The following is a 20,187-nucleotide window of genomic DNA, read 5'->3' as shown; positions in this document are numbered from 1 at the left end:
TTTCCTTTCCTTTCCTTTCCTTTCCTTTCCTTTCCTTTCCTTTCCTTTCCTTTCCTTTCCTTTCCTTTCCTTTCCTTTCCTTTCCTTTCCTTTCCTTTCCTTTCCTTTCCTTTCCTTCCTCCGTCCCTCTCTTTTTTTTTTTCCTTTTCTCCTCTTTTTTATTTCCCCTTTCCCGGCGCTGTCCCCGGAGCCCGCGCGGTTCCCGGCCGCAGTCCCCGCCGTGCGGGGGCGCCCCGGCCGCGCCGCGCCCCGCGCTCAGCCAGCGCGGTGGGAGGGCCGCGCCGCGCCGCGCCTCTTCCACCTGCCCGCGGCTTTAAAGTTGCGGCCGGCCGGGACGTGCGATGACTCGGGTCGCGCTGTGGCGGCCGCAGCTGCCGGGGCGCTTTGCGGTCTCGTACGCGAAGCGGGGCCGTTTTTCTCCATCGCCCCCGCCCGGCCGCTGTTGCCTTTCCCCGGCGGCCGGGGAGGGGGCGGGAGGGGCTGGTGCGCCCGGCAGATGCCCGTGCCCGCCCCGGGTGCCCCGCGCGGCGCACCCGCCGTCCCCGGCGCTGCCGCTGCTCTCCGCGCCTCCGCGCCACGGCAGCGGCTGGGAGGGCGTGGGTAGTGCCGCCGCTGCCGCCTCGGGCCCCTGCAGCGCGAGCCATGGAGCCCGGCGCCCCGCCTGACCTCCGCGACGTCGAGCAGAAACTGGGGCGCAGAGTGCCCGAGAGCCTGGCGCGGCACCTGCGCGGGGAGGAGCTCCCGTCCCGCCCCGCCGCCGCGGCCCCGGGGCCCCGCCGCCGCCGCGCTGCTGCGCTGGCCCGTCTGGAGACGAAACTTCAGCTCCTGAGGCAGGAGATGGTGAGTAGCCGGCCGTAGCCATTCCGCACCGCCGCCTGCTGCTCGGAGCACCGGCGGCGGCCCGGGACGGGGCCCGCGCTGTGCCTGCGCCCCTCCGGCCGGCTGCTGTGTCTGCCCCGGGAGCAGCGGCCGTAGCCAGTCCAGCCCCGGCGGGGCCGGGCGGCAGCGAGGGCTCTGCTGCCGGCCGGGAGAGCAGGAGGTCGCTCGTCGGTGCGGCGTTGGAGCGAGGCTCTTGTCGGCTCTTCTCCTCTCAGCGGGGCAGTGCACCAGGGAGTCGTAGTTGGCTTCTGTTCTTGCCCGCTCTTTAAAAGTACTGAAAGCTGGAGCAACAAAAAACGAAGTAATACTCTACTTTCCCGTTGTTGTAACTGCATTTTCTGCATTGCACCTGTTTCCTGCTCATGACTAACACCCCAAAGACACACAGGATATTTTCGGGCTGGAAATTTGGCCTGGAATTCAGGGACTTGTTTGCTGGACGTTAGTCTTCAGAGATTTAAATTCTTTCCAAAGAGTCTGCAGATGATGCAGAGTAATTGAAAAAAATAACTGTTTATATATTGGTTAAATAGTGCATTTTCTTTTGCCAGTGATTTGCAATGGGACTATGTTGTATGTAGTTCAGATCCTCTAGCTGTTTACTATCTTAGTGCAGGTATTTGTCCTACTTTGTATGTTACCATTTCAATAAATTTATTTTGCCTTAAAATGATGCCATAAAACTGGCTTAATTTTTTTCTAAGACAAATCAAAAGCAAACTCTTTGCAAGCAAGTGACCAAATGTTAGTGAACACTCAAGCAGGTATGATCTTGACAATGCAGGGCACCTCAGATGGGCGAGTATAGTTAGTTTCCATTTTTATTGGTGTATAAGTGTTAATGTGAGGTCCCAAAAGACACTTTTTAGTTCTTTCCATAGCTTCTGCCACTAAGGTTATTTGAAAGTGGGATGAAATTTGTTCAGGTTGGAGTGGGGATTTTTCTGGCAAAGTGTTGTGATAACTTCATGCAACAGTCTTGGAGCTCAGCCATTTACAGTAAATAAATCAATATCATTCTGTGTGAACGAGTGCAATGCCATACCACAAATACCCTCCCTACCTACAGGCACATATACAGGTGTGTGGGTTTGTAAGGGTTTTTCAAAGAATAAGTGCACTGGGCAAAAAGGGGAATAGCATGGATATTCTATGAGTTAATAGCCGCCATGATAATGTTAATCTTGGGATGTAACTTATAAGTCACATTTGCTGTTGTACAACTTCATATTATTTAAGAGATTTCCACAAATGAAGCTATCAGTGTATTCTGTGGAGATCTTTCAGCTGCCTTTCAGCACCTACACCAGGCCAAACGAGAGCTGGAGAGGACTTTTGGCAACAACATGGAGTGACGGGATGAGGGGGAACAGCTTTAAAATGGAAGCAGGTAGTTTCAGAGTTGTTGGGAAGGAGTTGTTTACTCAGAGGGTAGTGGGACACTGGAGCAAGTTGCCCAGAGATATTATGAGTGCCTTTGTGCTTGTCATTTGGAGGTGTCCCTGCCCATGGCAGCGAGGTTGGGACTAAATTATCTTCAGTGTCCCTTCCAACCATATTATTCTGTAATCTTAGGATTTTAGGATAGCGATCACTGGGAGTTTCTGTTTTAATAATGAGTAACCACTGTCTGCTTATCTCATGCTTATTTTTTAATTTTAAGCTTGTGTAGTGTAGGTACAATGATCTGCAGGTAGCTTACAAAGTATGGGATGTCAGACAGCAAAGGAAGCAAATAAGGTAGCCAGAGTTTTTGGCATGACTGTTACATGTCAAGACAGCTAGATCTATTAAGGAAGTGAGGACCTGAGGGAATTGCCAGTATCACCTTTTCCTTTCAAGTTGGTCTCTTCAGCTACTTGACACTTGCAAATTTCATGTCACAATCTTTCTTTTGCCTCTTCTTTATCCTGTCATCCAGTTTCTCTCTTTCCTGTCCTTGCCCTAAGCACAAAAGTGTTTTCGTCCTGAAAGCCTTGACCTCTCCTGTTATTTGTCACTTCAGTGACTGACTGACTTACCTGAACTAATTTCTCATGCTGAGTAAGAGGAGTTAAGTTAAAGTGCTCTTTCCATTTGGCTTCTGGTCTGTATACCACTAGTGCAGTGAAGTATTGGTACCCTCTGTATACCTTTTTCATGCTGTCTGCTGTCTTCTGTAATCCAGAGTGTAAAAGTGGACTACCTTCCTGGATTTTTTTCTGTAGTCTCTAGAATCTTCAGGATTTTCCTCAACCCTTAGGGTTTCTTCAGCTTCTTCATCTGTCGTTTTCTCCCCTGCAGTTTTCTTAGTGGGTATATTTTATAAATTTAAGAACAATATCAGGTAAAAATGGTAGTTCCTTCCTATATTTCTTTCCTCTTCTTTAATGCATATAATTTGTGAAATGTAGCCAAAACCTCTATTTTCTTATTTCACACCTCTTTCTAATGCTTTATTCTTTGGCTTTGCTGCAAGGTATAGGAGGTATAGAAAAGTATTCTGTAGGTGCTGCAGTAGTAAACATGCAAAAAATGGAAAATACTAGAAATTTAGAAAACCAAGTGTTGTCTATTAAGCTTTCTTTTTCTAGTTGTACTATGATGGCAGGTTCTAGAGCCTACTCACTGAATTTTGGATAGACCTGTCTGCTTTTTTTACTTGCTTGTTCCAGACTTGAGACAAACTTTTTGTAAACATACAAAATCAAGGTTATTCAAGGTTATCAGGTTATTCTTTTCTAGTCATATATAAAAAGAAGACAATATTTGACTTGGAAATTCTGAGTGGTTCTTTTTACCTCAAGCCTGAATTTGCTAATGGTCACTGGAATCACCCACCAAGCACACAGAGTATCATTCTTGAAATATGGACCTACTTGGCCAGGTTTGCTTCCCTTTTCTTACCCTCCGTTTTCCCATGAAGGCTATGATGGAGACTACATTGGATCCTGAAAATATTTCACTTATAAGGCCGTAAATGAGAGGAGAAGGAAAATGCAATTGCCAGCATGAGTCAAAATACTGTGCTCTGGTCAAACTTGGGAGAAATGAATACTTCCTGCTGTCTGATCCTTGAATCAGTATGAAATTTGTCAGTGTTATTGTTAAGATCTTTCTTCATATGGTCTATTAGGTAGAACATTCTGTTGGGGTGTTTAACATAAACCTTTAGAGCCACAGCCTTTTCCACAGCCTTTCTTGCTCCTGAGGTCACCATTCAACACATGCACCTTCACTGCAGTCAGTAATCTGTGAGGCTCATTCTGCAGCCTGAAATAATACTGCTTCTAAAGCCTCATTTTTCCTTCACAAGTTATGGAGTTACTCAAAGGGACATTTTCTATAACCCTCAAAGAAAGATTGGTTGAGTTTGTTTTTTTCCTTTTAACTCAAAAGTTTCCAAAATCAACTCTTTAATGCCTCTTAGCAAGCTACAAATTTGCTCTGCATTACACACAATAATAAAAACAAATATTCTACTTAAAAGGCAGAAAAGACAAGCTGTCTTGGAAGTGTGGGGTGGGGTAGATGACAGTGCTGGGACTTTTAATGAGATGCCTTCCAATGAACACTGTTGAGAATCAAATTTTGGTAGTGAGTCTGGACATCTAACTGGATATACTGTCTGCAGCAGTTTTTAGACTGAAGGATAAAGTAATTGAAGCAGGCCTATTTTCAAGGAGCTGAGCATTCCAGATTTAGGCTAAGGCCATTTGAGATAGAGGCATTTCCTATGCTATATTCATTAATTGACTTTTCTTCTACTTTGTTCTCCTAGTTCAATTTTAGTACAACTATTTTATAAAGGCAATTAACATCAATCACTTGCAAAATGAAACTGGAATTAAGGCAAATGTGATCAATACAATGGCAATCCTTCTTGGTGTTTTAGATTGTTTGGTTTGTCTTATTTTTTTCATGCTTTTTTATTGGTTTTGGGTCCCTAGCACATCAATGAAAGTTCATGTTGGAGGACAGAGATTTTGTAACACTATTCTAGCAGCTCTAAAGAGTCTGACATATTTGCTTAGATTTATTAAATCCACAGTTGCAGAAGAACTGCATTTGTTATTTTCTTTGAAGGACAGATTTTATAAAGTGTACAACTGTGACTTGAAACATGTCTTTAACATGTGCTGTAGGTGCAGGCTGCTACATTCACTATTTTGTATGATACCATCAGTTTGTCTGAACTGAAGCCAAGATCTGGCTTCAGTGTGCCTAGTCAGCAATGCAAAGCTGTGTATCAGGTGCTGTTTTTTTATTAGATTAATTGTAATTTTTGCTTAAAAACTTGACTGAAGATAAAATCTTAAATATAAAATTACTAGTGGCTAAGCCTCAAACCTATAAGCAGGAGAGTTTGATTAACTGGTTTCTTAGTGAGCCATTATTCAGTGAATCCCTGAAGTGAGGCTCTTAGACATACAAAGAAAGCATACAAAAAGAGAAATTAGCTTGTTTCCCCAACACCTCCTGAAGTTCACTGAAAAAGGAATTAATCCTGTATCTTGCTAGCAACTTCTCCCCATACCCTCCAATTTGCATGATTTAATAGAGGAGTTTGTAATTTTTGCATATAATGCAGATTGGGCAGTGATCATAACAATGACTCATGTTAAAATAGAATTGTAGATTGATCCTTAGGAAAAAGAGTCAAATCTAATAAGGAAAAATTGCACCTTAATTATAGTGCCAGTACTTTGCCAGGTTTTCCAACTTTTCAGGTCATCTCTGGAAGGATGAGGTGAACAAAGTTTAAATTAATGCGTATTTAACTGGCAAATCTCACTCAGTGCCTGGCAGAAGGATTTGAATTGTGGAGCATCTCGATGTTTTGCTCAGTCAGAGCTTGTGTCTGCTCTTACTCAGCCATAGCAGCTGCTGAAGGGTTTAAGTCCCCAGGAAGTATAGATGAATATATGCTTATATTATAAGCTGCTGCATGGCCAAGAGTCTATGAACGTTGCTGTTGCCTTGCTGAGCAGCATCAATGTGAGATCCTTCAGTGCACATTCATCTGTCTGGTGTGAATCATCACAGCATTCTGTTCACACAGGGATTCTACAGTCAAGACTTCTGGTTTGACTGCCCATCTACCGTGAGACTTTTGGCAGTTTATTTCAGAGAATATGCATTACAATTTCATTATTCCTTCATGGTTACTTTTTACACTGAAATTGCATTTTGAAGTCTGATTCCTGACAATTTGTAATGAAACAATGTGAATAATAAACCACTTCTGCACAGAGGTGTACAGTTTATGATGACTTTTAACATGGAATCAGCATAACAGTGTAGCTTTCGTAGAATAGCATGGGGTGGAAGGGCTATTCCATAAAGGGACTTCCAGAAGACCATATAGTTTCCCCTTTCAAAGGAAGGGAAGTCTGGATGACATTGCCAAGCACCCTGTCCATCTTGAAAACCTCAGCCAGCTAACTGGGGAGGTTGTTCTCATGATTGATTGCCTTCACTGAAAAAAAAAAAATAATTAGTTTGTATTAAGATAAAACCTCTCCTGGTTGTCTTTGTATCAGCCCAAATTACTGGAATGCTGTGATGAGATACCTCTATTCCCAAGACTCCTCTAAGAAGAAAAAACCTACTTTCTTAAGCCTTTCCTTGTATGGCAGATTTTCCAGCCCTTTCATCAAGTAATTTTGTGTGAATACTTTCTTTTATGTGGTTACTTACATCAACAACAATTTAAAATTACATTTTTTGTATGAGCAGGAAAAACTTGAAATGCGCAATACCAAATATACGTATTAAGTAGAGGTGATGACCAATAAGTACATTTCTACTCTTCAATACTTTCTTTTTCCTAAGAGTAAATAGTAAAAAACAAGAAATGCATTTTCAATTAATGTTTTCAAATTTACTAGATTATTTGTTGGTTCTCTACCCCCAAGGTCAAAACCTAATAAACTTTCCACAGTGGATGTGTTTATTTTCCATGTGTTTCATTTCTGGCCATGTCCTGAGGCTGGTTACTGAAGCTAAAGCATATGAAGATGGAGTTACAGGAGTAAAATGACACGAGGATCTGAGCTGTTGAAAAGCAATTGGAATTAGTTAAACTGAGTGCAATTTCTCTGATGGATTTAACTTTCATTTTTAAAAATGGAAGTTACATTTATTATATAAGCAGTTCCAAAAGATGGTTCTCAGTTTGTTGTTTGTAAAGATGGAGATCTCTGATCATAAAATTACAGACAATCCCATAATAAAAGGGAAACTTCTTTGTTGTAGAGACAGACTCATAGCTTTTGTTATCCAGCCTTACTCCCATAACCGTGGCTTCTAATTACAGGATTTTTTCTGTGGTGGAAGTGTTCATGGTAAGCAACTAAAATCAGCCCTAATCTGATTAGGTGACCAAAATACAAGTGACCAAAACACATTCAGAGGGTCCATAAGCCATCTTGTATTACATCTTTGAAAGATATAAACAGCACAGTTCAAGCTTCAAGCTTTTTCAAATCTAGAAGGATATTGAGACAGCCATTTATTTCACAGATCACTGTTCTGTGTTCTGTGCTGAGTTCCTCTGTTACCTGTCTATAGATTAATGTGTGGAGTAAAATGTGTCTGAGAATCCCCCCTCCTTTGAAGTAGCTCTCAAGGAGGTTTCTCTTCTTCCACAGAAGAAGACAAGGAAGAACACTAGAGAGTAGATATATATATGTATATGTCGGCTATATGAGTATATAAAGTCAGGTACTCTGTTTTGTCTGCATATGCAAACTTGCCTAGAGCTTCCATAAACAGAGAAGAGCATACTGGCACACCAATGCAACCCTGGCCTTAGCAATCCTATCCTTGTCTTTCCCCAGCAAGTTAGCCTTTCTTAGCACTTACAGTTTGTCAGGAGAATGGCATGGCACATTTCTTAAATTAACTATAAACACAAACTAGCTATGCTGCCAGGGAAGTTACCTGAATATTTTGTTTGCCATGCTATACAATAAATTCCTCTCAATGCTGTATGGCCCTTCTAGGTGCAGTGCCAGATGGAGTAAAAGCATTTAATGATTTTAAAGCAATGGTAAACTGCTGTTTACTGGGGTGTCAGATTCTATGAACACTTTACTGGCATAATTTGTGATTTTGTTCGCTGCTGTTAGATATCAGCTCCATTCATGATTGAAATGCTTCCAGAAGAGACATTTTACTGCATTCTGGTTTGGCTATGAAACCTATCTCTCTTTAGGTACAGTAAGAAACACATCCAAGAACTATAATGCAATGAGTTTCCAAGCTCACACATTTTTACCCCAAGGTAGAAACAAAAATAGAACAGCTTGGTTGCTTTGTTTTGGTTTGGTTTGGTTTTTTTTGTCTTCCTACAGAATTTCCATTGGTTTAAAGAAATGTTGTATTTGAGATAATTGCACTGCTTTTATTAGATCAGACACCTGCTTATGAGATACAGAAAACACTGGACATTACATTTTTAGTATAAAGTTTAAAAGACTTTAATTTAAAAACTTCAGGCTCAGACCTTGATCCTTCCAATAATTATTACTAGGAAATAAAACAGTCTTGACACCAAGAAGGAAACTGTGAAGCAATTCTGTGGAAGGAGGAGTAGGATCTGTATTATTTAGCCACCTGTTCAGAAAACTAGTGAAAATTATGTACACACCCTGTCTTTACTTAGTCCTGGTAAGGCCATAACTGGAGTGCTATTTGGAGATCCATTTTGGGCTTTCCACTTTAAGAGAGGGAAGAAATTGAGAGCTGCTCCAGCAGTGGGCTATAAAGATGAGCAGGGGTCTGGAGCATCATTTCTCTTATGAGGAAAGGTTGAAGAAACAGGGCCAGTTTAACCTGGAAAAGAGACAACTGAACAGGGATCTTACTAATGTGTGCAAATATCTTATGGGCAGCTGTCAAGGAGATGGGACCAGACTCTCTTCAGTGGTACTCAGTTTACAGGACAAAGGACAATGAGCACAAACTGAAATATAGGAGCTTCCATCCAAATACAAGGAAAAGCTTTTTTACTTGGAGGGCGACTGAGCACTGGACAGGGTGCCCTGAGAAGTTGTAGAGTCTACCTCTCCTGAAATCTTAAAAACCTGCCTGGACCAAGTCCTCTTCAACTTGCCATAGGGGTGATAAGAGATTAGAGGATCTTCAGATGTCCCAACTCTTCTGTGATTCTCTGATTCTGAATATCTAGTGTCTTTCCTGGAGTGAGATTAATATGTACCTTTATAAGAGTGGCAGTGGTTTATGTTGGTTTTGGTGTTGAAGATCCTTTTCATGGGCAGGTTTTCTATTAAATGGATTTGCACAAAAACATGACAACTTGGATAAGTCTTTCATGGAGTCATTGTAAACTTCAGACTATTTTTCTAGTCTTGAAACTATACAGCTATGAGAGGAGCAAATACAAAGCCAGAATAACTTTTGCAGGACTTTTCCTGCTCTTCCTGACATGCCACTGTGATTGTTAATTGCTTGTCCATGTATCCTGGCAGAATTGCACAATGCACAGAAATATTTTTATTTCAAGTGGTGTGCCAGGGTTTTGGTGTTGAGGGTTTGTAGTAGAAAAGTGTAAATCCTGCTACAGCAAAAAAAGGAGAGAGAGCCTCTTTGCAAGAGAAGAGCAGTACTATTGGCATACCAAAGCAGTAGAGGTGTTCTTCAAAGGCTAGTGGAATTTGCATTCTCCTTTGTTAGCACCTGCCACTAGTTGCTGTGACTGAGCCAGTGGAGTACAGGCATTGTAACTGTTTTCCCCATAGCCAGATGAGGTAGCTTGTGATGGTAACTTCATAAAACTACTTAGGCATTCAGTGAGGAGCATCAGTCCACCCATTTCAGGCAAGAAAGAAAACACAACCAAAGCAACAGTATCATCTTTAATCTTCTGTAATTTCTCTCCTTAATTTTGCTTAATTTGTGCTCTGGTGAAGTTTAATAACAAAATTACTTCAGAAGAGCAGTTACAAGCCCTTGTCAAATACAAACAAACTTCTCTAGTTCAAATCTGCTGTGTTGTTTCCTTGGCTAGTTCTCTCTTTTCCCAGGTTACCCTTGATTATTCAGAAAGGCCATATTTGTCCTTTTCTAGCCATGTTTGACAAGTCTTGAACATCATTTTTACTCCCAAACTAGCTTAGTAGCTAGTACTTCCTCAGCAGAAGAAGGAATGGGAAATGTAAGCAATGACCTTGATTCCTTGTAAAGCTTCTCATACATCTGATAATTGCATTGATATTTATAGTTAATATTCTTTGCTGAAGTAGAATCAAACCACAATGCCCCAGTGCTTTGCTATGTAGAAATCTTCACTAAGAACAGGTTTAAGTATGAAAAGAGCAATGTGACATGAGCTAGAGTGGTATAGGAGAAGCTGAGGACTGACTGCAATATATAGTGTGGATAATAGTTATTAATCAGAGAAAGGATCAAATAATATGGAAAGATAATGTTACCAGAGTGCATGGTTTTTCCTTGAAGTTTATAGTTCATGATTGATTACTCTTACTACCTTGCCTGGAAACATAGGCTGTGTCTTTGTTTAATTGTTAATATACATTGATAATCACGCCTTATGACCTCCAGAATGTATTGCTGTGGTGTGTTCTGTGGGAAACAAAGGGGTCTTAGCGGTTTTGAGCCAAAAGAACTAAAATGTTTCAGCTGGTGTAGTTCTCAACAGCCTTCTTGGCTTGTTGTGCTGGCCAATTTCACTATTTCAGCTTGCTAGAAATGGTTGTAGCAAGTTGTTTGGTCCTAGATTTTTAATCTGTAAATCCCAGATGTGGGTTAGCTTCTAGCTGTTTGGTACCTTCCTAGTGGATCAGAAAGAACTAAATTATTTAATTTTTTCATAGATACCTAGAAGTTTGAAAGGGTGTTTTTGTTGACTCAAATTAGGGAGCTTGATGTTATCTGGAAGACCTCAAATTTGCTAGTACTGTCAGAGAGGTATAAAGACTGTGTAGGGACCATATTTAGGAAAATGGTGATTACACCACTGAGGAGATTTGAGTGAAGTTTTGCATGACAAAAAAAAAAAAAAAAGCTGAATTTGAAAGATATGAAACTTCAAAAGAGGCCACAAAGTAAACATAAAGAAAAAAAAAACCCCTTATTTTTCAAGATACTGACTAATTTTTATTTTAAATTTTTTATTTTAAATTGTATCTGTCTCTCCAGTGTTATTGTGAAAGCAGACTGGAATTTCAAGAGATTTCCAATTTCTCCCAAGTATTACTGTTACTGTGTCTCAGTTGTGATTTAATTAAATAAGTTGAGTGTTCTGATGACTTTTTTGGGTTTTTTTTTTCTTCTCTTTTACGTTTTAAAATGTTTTCAAACTTTGCTGTTATCTCTATGAAGGTGTATTCATAAAAACCTTTATACAGTATTTTCAAACTTTGGATATACCTGTAAGAAAACCCCATAATCTTTTATTTTAGTTATATGCTTTTGAGCACACAATCCCAGTATTAAAAGTAATTAATTTTGAAGGGATCAGCAGGTATATGGAGTGGTTATTATATTTTTTCTTTTTTTTTTGCATAGTGTTTCCAAGATTGTATTTTGTTCAAGAGAAACATAAATAAGGCAGAGAGTTAAATCAAATGAAAAAGAAAAGAAATTAGGTATGTTTTTGAGCCCCAGTGCTGTCTTATGTTGGTCAGAAGACACATGCAGTCCTGCATTGTGGCTGATGTCCAGAACACTTTATAATGATGTTGTGATTGTCCATCTGTTGTAACACTTTCTGACACCCACAGCCAAATGTTAGAGCTTCATATTGACCAGAATGTTTGCAGTGGAGTTATCTTGTCTGTCAGCAAATGTGGGTCCATATTATGGATTGTTCTGGACATGTTCACCTTTGTCATAGCAAATACATTTCTAAGGTCAGATGATGCATTTATGGCAGTAGAATGAGATATTTGGAAGCATTCAGCAAAACCTTCCAGCAGCATTAGAAGTTTTTCCTTTTCGCAAATCCCTACATTTTGTCACTGCTCCCTTTCATGTTCCTTAAACTAATCTTTAAAAAAGTCAAGATTTTCCTTTTATATTTTTCATCCTTCTCAGACTGGATGTTTCTCTCTTTGAATTCTGTGATACTTTCATTTACTTAAAAAGCTCATTTAACATTTGTTTTACTTGGACAGGAGATGAGGAAATAAGAACCTAACTAATTAACTTTTTCTTTTCTTTCTACTTGCTCTCAGTTGGTACTTCATGTTTCTTTTTGACAATCACTGTCGTATCTACGTAGGAGATGCTTAAATAGTTTCTTCTTTTCCACAAAAAAAAATATTGATGGCCAAAAAACTAAAACAAATAAAAATATACTTTCCCCACTGAAATGGGGATGCCCATTTAGGCATACAAGATACCTCGAATAGTATAATGTTGAAAGAAAAAATACACTCTACTGATCAAATGATACATCCTAATCATGTGTGTTTTATTATCAAAGGTATTAAGGCACTTGGCAGGCTGTCCACACGTACTCCCAGACAAGGACCACGCATATTTCAAGGCAGTGAAAAAAGGCCTTGAGATTCACTGTTTGTTTTTTTTTCTTCCAAATGTAATATGGCTAAACAATTCACAACTTGGTGGTATGTATTTTCCCATTGAGTAGAAGGAAACAATTAGTATGCATAAAATTAAAATAATAAAATAGGGTGTTATAAAAGAAATGTGAATGGCCCATATTGTAATTTCCTGTATCAGATGATAACCATATTAGTATAATATTACTGTTCATATATTTGCAAGAAATATCCTTGGAACCTGCTCATTGAATTATTTACTCTCATTGCCTACTGAACTAATTTACTGTCTCGTGAAGTTGGTCTGCTTCCTAATTATCCTGGTGTATTCTCCTACATTATTCTGGTGATAGCTCAGACCTGACCTGCCCACCTCCTTGCTTTAGCTAATGGCTTACAGCTCTCCTTACAATAAAATCCTTTTGTGGCTGATGTGGAATCACAAGATCTCTCTTTCTCCTTCCTGGTTAAAAGTCACTGTTCTCAAAACCGTGTTATGTAGCTGCCCAATTTTACAGATGAACCTTTGGAAATATTTATTGCAAGGACTTGGTGAAGGATTACAGTGGAAATGCAGGAATCTGAAGCAGGACAATGACTAGGCTAGACCTTCTGTTTAAAGTAGGAAAGGGTGCAGACAGAAACTTGAATACCCAATGACTTCTCACAGCAGCTGGGAGTTCTGCAATCGTAGTGAATGCTACCTAAGAAAACTGATATGAGGGTTTTTACAATTTTGGAGTCTTCAAGAGATGCAAAAGTGTAAACAGGCTCTTGCAAAAGAAGTCAAAAATCAAGTGATCAAAAATTACAGTCTGCCACAATATTTTTATTGTGACTCATTATGGAAGTATAGCAGTTAAATTGCTCACTTTGCAGAAGGAAAGTAGATCAGCAAACCAGAACTACAGAGCAACAATGGATTACATAAATATAACTTTGTATATGTATGTATCGTTTGTATTTGCTCCCTCATTGTCTGAAGCTTACCACAATTCTAATCACGAGGAGAAAATAAATGGGAAAATGATACAGCAATGAATTTTAACACAAGTCCATGCTGAAGGAAACCAGATGCTAAAAAAACTGTTGATCTACATTTATCACAGTTGACTGAAATTTAATTTAGCTAAATCAGTGTCAGGTAAATCGCAGTCAGGGACACAAGGCATAATGATGAATATTGCAGCACCTACCTCAACTCTGACAGTCTCATTCTCTGCTGGGCTTTGGTCCACACCTCCATTGTTTTGAGTTAGCTTATAGAGAGTTTCAGTCAAGTTGGTTGGGTTGGCTTAAATTATTTTGGCATCTGAATTTACCACAGTTAGTTGGCTTTGCTGTGGAGTGCATGTGGCACATTCCCACAAGCATTACTGTTTCACTGGTGTATAGAAGATGCCTTCCAGTTAATGACAGTGACCATGTCTTACTCTCTGTCATATAAAACTCCCTGCATTTTTAACAGATGATGAAGATTGAAATTCAGGAGAAGCTGAAATTCAGAAGTCAGCCTAGGTGTTCTGATTTTTTTCATCTTGATCCTGAAATACCATTGCCTAAACCAGCGTAATTATATGAAGAAACCACTGCAAACACCTTGAATCAGAGGGGCAATTTAGAAGCAGGCAAGAAGTTTAAAGACATGCACGTTTTAATTTAGGTAGATTGTAGCTCCTGCACAGTCTATTAATCATCCTGTGTGTTAAAGGAGAAGACATTATCTGTTATTTGTGGTTTTATTTTAGACTTGATAAATGGGGGAAAAAAAGAGCATCTCTTTTACTCACTGGTGTTGAGAAGCTTGAGTTGTAGTATCACTTTGAGCTTGCTCACCTTCAGATGGCATACTTCATGCTTTGAGATGTTGGCTTAATAAACAAATCGTGTGTGTTACCAGACTTATCCCTATTGTAGACATGTTAGCTTGATGACTCCATTTAAATAACACTTGAATTCACATATTCTGAATTTTGGATTTTGAATAAATTGCTTATTTTAGCTTGTTATGACCTCACAGAATTAGTTGATGAGGTGTTATTGACCAGATTTTTGTCCTTATATATCTTCTTACTGTATTTTTATCTTGATAAGGCTTGAGAAATTTTCAGTCACTGTTTTATTTTCCTCACCTTCATCCTTTGCCTCGTAAATTAATTTCCATAACTTTGGAAGTTGTTATTCAGTGTTTGTAATAGTAAATTATTTGGACATTGATTGTTAGAATTTTTTTTTAATTGCATCTCAAATTAATTGATGGAATTTACTATTTTATGAAAAGCTGAGGTAATATTCTGCAAACTGCCCAGGCCTGAACCTCTGAGGGCCTTTTTCCAGGAGTACTGTACTTTGCTTTGTTTCCATACACTTCCACTTATCATGAGATTTGTGTCCAAACTCAAGATGTTTCAGAGCACAGATTCCAGAGCAGCCAACCCTAGATTCATCTTTAGATTCTGTGCAGAGCAGAGCTTCTGATCTGAGTGACATAACTAGCTCCCTGAATCCATTTAGTTATAAGATTTTGTCTATTGTAAAGACATAATTCACTGTGTTCTGGCTAAAATATTTATCCTGAAAAAAATACCTTATTATTTAGGTTCACTCACTTCTTTTCTTTTTACTGGTAGACTCCTACAGCACAGAACAAAAAAGTGTTGAAACTGAAATTATTTAAATAAACTTAAGTGTATCTTTTCCTCAATCCATGTTTTATGGTTGCCATTAATATCCCTTCAGGGTTCCTGTAGTTAGAGGAAGCAGCATGTGAATCCAGGAATTTAAAAGAAAATAATCAGCAGGAAGAAACTAGAGTTTCAAACAGCTTTTGCAGATTAGAAGGATATATTTAATAATCATTTTAGCTTTGCCATTTCTGGAGGGGGAGGTGACCTACTGTGTTTGGAACTGACTGGAAGCTATGTCTGCAGAGCATGCATCAGCAAAACATGAGGCCGTTTTGCCCAAATTGTGATTACATGTGACTGATCCAAAAGCTAAGTGATTGGGCTAGGGACAGCTGATGCACTACTGTGGATGGACTGACAGGAAATGACAGTTTTCTTTCTTAGCAATCCCAGTCATTAAGAGTTGTATTCTAAAAGCAGTAATTTAGTCAAGTTCTTTCTCAAAAACACTAAATTATATATAAAAATAGCGTGAATATTTGTGTTTCTATCTGAATATATACAAACACAAAAGTCCTTATGTTTGTATGCATATCAGTTCTCTTGAATGAATTATGACAGTGTTGTCCATACTATTAGAGAAGACCAAAAGAAAGGAAGAAATATTTTGGTAGAACTGCAAGTATGAGAAGGAGGTACAGACAGGTGTGTTTAGTCCAGTTTTTTATTCCAGATTAAAGTTCTGGATCTGTCTGAATGCTAATCTGTGCACTTACACTACAAGAATGTGCTACTCGAAAGACTGTCATTTCAATTTCATTACTTTCTCTTGCTGTGACTATCTCTTAATAAACATTTAATGTCCTTCCTGTGATCAGCACTATTGCAAATATACAGAGCAAAGCTAAGTAAAAATATATAAATATATACCTGTAGCAGGATATTAGTTTTTACTCTCTTACTGTTTTCTTTATACACCATAAATTTTTGCTGAGGACTGATCTATAATAGCAGACCCTTTTCCTATGGTAGTCGTGTGCACTAGCTTCAACTCAAAGGACAGCTATAAAAACTTCTCAAAAGCCTGTATTAACTGTGATACACTGTCTAGAAATGCACCTGTCCTGAAATGCACCTGTTACTGTGCTCCAGAACAAAGGGAGCTGTCAAGCATGGTGAGATTTTATTGTGTTTAGTCTTGTTAGCTGAATCGTCTTGGACTGACTTGTTTACTCCAGAAACACTTCAGCTTGTATACTCCAACAACTTCCAAGATAAATGGGTTGCAGCTACATAAGTGGGTAAAAGCTAATATGATTGTGTCTGTGCTAAAGCACTTAAGGGGCAAAAAATGTCATTTTGACATTTTTGTGTTACCAAACAGATGATGAAATAAACCATGTTAAAGAAAGATGACACTAGTTAATATTTGCTTTGGGAAAAGCACACTCTTGATATGGGAGACTTGGAATGACATGGTAGGTAGGAGGAGGACGACTCTTATACTAAGGAATGCAAAAAATTGCTTCCAGTAAGGCTATTCCACAAAAATGCTGAAGCTGATGCTGTATTTAGAGAAAAAAAAAATATTTCCTGTGAACTGAATCTGAAATATGTGAGATGTCTACTTTATCTAAAAGGGACTGTTTCATTTGAGTCATGTTGGTGCTAGTTCTGTGAAACATTTCCTTAATCAGCCTTTTGGGAAACTTGTCTCCAAGCATGTTTATATTCAAGTTGCTGAAGTCTGTAGTTGCATTTGAGAAGTTGGGTAATTTACTGCTTTCATGACAGCCTAGTTGCCAAGCAAATGGTTTATAGTGATTTATTGGTTAGAGTAGAGGAACTGGCTTGAGCAGGAGAACTACAAAATGGTCAATCTGTTTTCATAACCTCACTTCTGAAACAATGATAGATGGGCAGAATTGTTAAAACTGTGAATGGTAGGCAGAGCTGTTTTGCACAGTACCAGGTTAGCTGTGTTAAATCTTGTGATACTGGATTGAGAATAATTCTGAAGTCATTCTGAAGTCCCTGGGGGACTGGGGAAGGAAGCTGGGAGTATATATGACATTTACACAGGCAGACTTACTGGCAAAGCTTGAAATGTCTTTGTATTGGGTTGTCCCTGACGAGTAACTAAGCACCCACCAGCTGCTCACTCACTCATTCCCATCTCCTCTTCCAGTGGGATCGGGGAAAAGAATTAGAAGAACAAAAGAGAGAAAAATGTAGATTGTAATAAAGGCAGTATGAAAAATGGAGGAAATAAATTAAATGAACAAGTGATGCAAAGTCAGTTAACATCATTTCCCACCATTAGACCAAACTAGCCCCTAAGAAACAGCTGTATAGGAAAGATTGAATGCACAGGTTTTATTGTTTGGCACAACATTATATGGCAAGAAATATCTGTTTGATGATTTCTGATAACTGCCCCATCTCTGTCCAATCCAAACATCTTTCTCAGTCCTAGTCTACTTGCTGAGGGTGCAGAGTGAAAAAAAGAAAAGGCCATGATTGCACTCACTGCTCAGCAAGAGCTGAAACACTGAAATGCTACATGTGGTTTGGTCACCTGTATAGAGAACAAAAACAATCCAGCTACTGGGAAGAGTTCTCCGCTGGATCCACTACAATCTTCTGTAGTATTTAAGAGAATAAAAATACCTTAAAATAATTTTTGAACAACTGTTCCAGGTCAGTGAAATTTGGGATACTTAGAAGATGGCATTTGACTATGGAAAGGATCATGTTCAGATTATATTCTTAGCAAAACAAGATACAGTCTTTGTTTCCTGAGAATACTGATTCTGTTCCAGTCCATTGTGTATGAACAATACAGGTGCTATTTTTCTGTACCACAGTTTTGGACTTGGAGAATTGTATAAAATATCTATTGTCTGATGCAGTACATCTTGCTTGTTTTTTCTTTATCTTTCAGTTGAGCGAAGGCTTTCAAATTTTCCATGTGGCACATAAAACAGGGTCACAGGCTTTTTTCCCAGTGCCTATGATGTTTCAGATGAAGAGAAGGAAGCAATGAATATAAACCTCAGGTCTCACCTTTATTTGTCAGCTGAAGTGACTTAAAAACTGGTTTATATAGTTTGCATGTTAAGAAAAACATTAAGATGGTTAACTCAAATATATCTGTGAAATGCAACAGTGCAATATTCCACTGTGTATTAGCATTAATGATTCTATGTTTACATCCACCACCACAACTAAGTGAGAAAATAGGAGTTTGTTATTAATGTCCACTTTCTATTTAGTTAGCTGTGGCAAATGTGTGTTCTGTGTCTATAATATGTGGTTAACTCTGAATTTCATCAGTTTAATCTAGCCTGGGTTTAAACAAATGAAAGTTACAGTTTTAATAAGCTAAATATTTCTACTCTCATACATTTATATAGCAGATTTTCATGTCCACTGAGGAGTAGTAAAAGCTAAATACATACAAGCTTTTTTCCAAATTAGGCACACTGAAAATTTTAGGTTGCACAAGTAGCCCTGGTAAGGATAACTTGGGTGAATGCCTAGATGTCTGTACTTGTAAGTAGCTTAGAGTAATGGTCAATAGAAATGGCTTTGTGTCTTGTTTCTCTGGTTAGTGGAAGGCTATTCCTAGGATTTGTCATAGCAGCTGTGTTTCTCATATAAACATCATTGTACCAGTGTGCATACCTGTCTTGTCACTGACTAGCAGTCCTGTTAATGCAGTGCTTAGGGATGCCTAACCAGGTTCCCACCTGACCTCCACTGAAAATATTAGTATAGCTTTGCTTTCAGGGTTTTTTATTTGGTTACTTATGGGCTTTTTTACTAGTTACTGAAATAGATTTGGCCTTGGAAAAATCTTAGAAAGCTGGATTTTTTTGTGTTTTCTTTTAACCCATTCAAGCCTGTTCTTTGGCTTGATTATGAAAAGACTAATTTTTTAAATCACTTTTGCCTTATAGGTTAATCTCCGAGCCACTGATGTGAAGCTCATGCGCCAGCTCCTCCTCATCAATGAAAGTATTGAGTCGATCAAGTGGATGATTGAAGAGAAAGCCATTGCCAGCAGAGGCAGCAGTTTGAGTGGAAGCCTGTGCAGCTTGCTAGAAAGTCAGGAGACATCCCTCCATGGCAGCTGTAACAGTTTACAAGACTGTAGTGATGGACTGGATGGAATATCAGTGGGGAGTTATTTGGACACCTTAGTGGATGATGTCCCTGGTCACCAAACTCCTTCAGATATGGACAAGTTCAGTGATTCTTCTATCACAGAGGACTCACAGTCTCTGCATAAGCATCCCAAAATCGATTCTGATGAGTACTACTGTTTTGGTTAATAAGAACAAGTTCCAGTGGGACACAAATGCACTTGTACTTACCCTTTTCCTTTGCTGCTATTTTATTTAATGTGCAAAATCCCTGAAGTTCTCTTGGAAGGAGAATATTATATGATACTTCAGTTCTATTGCATAACTTTTCTGTTGCTTCTAATGTATTTTCTCCTTGATGGGTTGGGCTTTTCTCCTCCTCTTCCTCACATTTTCTTAATTTATTGTTACTTCTATTTTTTGTTTTAATTTTTTGCAATGCTTTATTTACAAGTCTATAAAAGTGGTGAAGGTAAAGCTTTATCTTTAAAATGAGACATCAGGGAATGAGAGTAACAATTTTTTATTTGTTGTCAATAAAATATATTCTGTAAATATATGTTGTCATAGATTTTCTTGACTACCAGGTTTGACCTTTCCAGACATGCTGTTCTTATTGAGCCTTAAATCTGATATACGAAAATACTTGTACAAAAAAACTTTCCTTTTCTAAGCAATGAAATTTGATTCTGTTAAGGAGTCTTCATTTGAAATATAAAGTATTCTAAACTTTTCTGTGTGGATTTTTTTTTTTTCATTTTTCATTGTTTTCTTGTCTCTTGTGTAATTTTGATGTGAAATTCTGATTCTAAATTCTTGGGGTTTTTTAAAATGCCAATGATGTCCTGTTGTCTTTTTCTTTAATGTTTTACAAGTAAGAGTTTGCCTTAACTTTTTTCTGCCTGCTGATGCAGTTGAGAGCTGCAGCTAATCATTTGTATTGGAAGTAGCTGAGAAGTAAAACAAGAACTCTTTTATGTAGTCTCTGGCTTTGAGGCTGCC

General features: G+C 38.8%; 1 protein-coding gene across 1 annotated transcript; it reads left to right on the top strand.

The window, feature by feature from the left end:
- Nucleotides 1-371: 371 nt before the first annotated feature.
- On the top strand, nt 372-19,918 carry LURAP1L (leucine rich adaptor protein 1 like). Its single transcript, XM_079330741.1, has 2 exons — nt 372-840; nt 19,000-19,918. Exons 1-2 carry the CDS (start codon nt 643-645, stop codon nt 19,372-19,374), a joined length of 573 nt encoding a protein of 190 aa, XP_079186867.1. The 5' UTR covers nt 372-642; the 3' UTR covers nt 19,375-19,918.
- Nucleotides 19,919-20,187: the final 269 nt, after the last annotated feature.

Source organism: Erithacus rubecula (assembly GCF_903797595.1).
Source record: "Erithacus rubecula genome assembly, chromosome: Z".
Taxonomy (NCBI): Eukaryota; Metazoa; Chordata; class Aves; order Passeriformes; family Muscicapidae; genus Erithacus; species Erithacus rubecula.
The sequence above is the reverse complement of the archived record's forward strand: the minus strand, read 5'-3'. Positions and strand labels throughout refer to the sequence as shown.

Excerpts from the sequence above, each read along its gene's own strand:
- LURAP1L (XM_079330741.1), top strand. The coding sequence starts at position 643 with ATGGAGCCCGGCGCCCCGCCTGACCTCCGCGACGTCGAGCAGAAACTG. Across the intron at positions 841-18,999 it reads AGCTCCTGAGGCAGGAGATG|GTTAATCTCCGAGCCACTGA; the intron begins GTGAGTAGCCGG and ends TTTGCCTTATAG.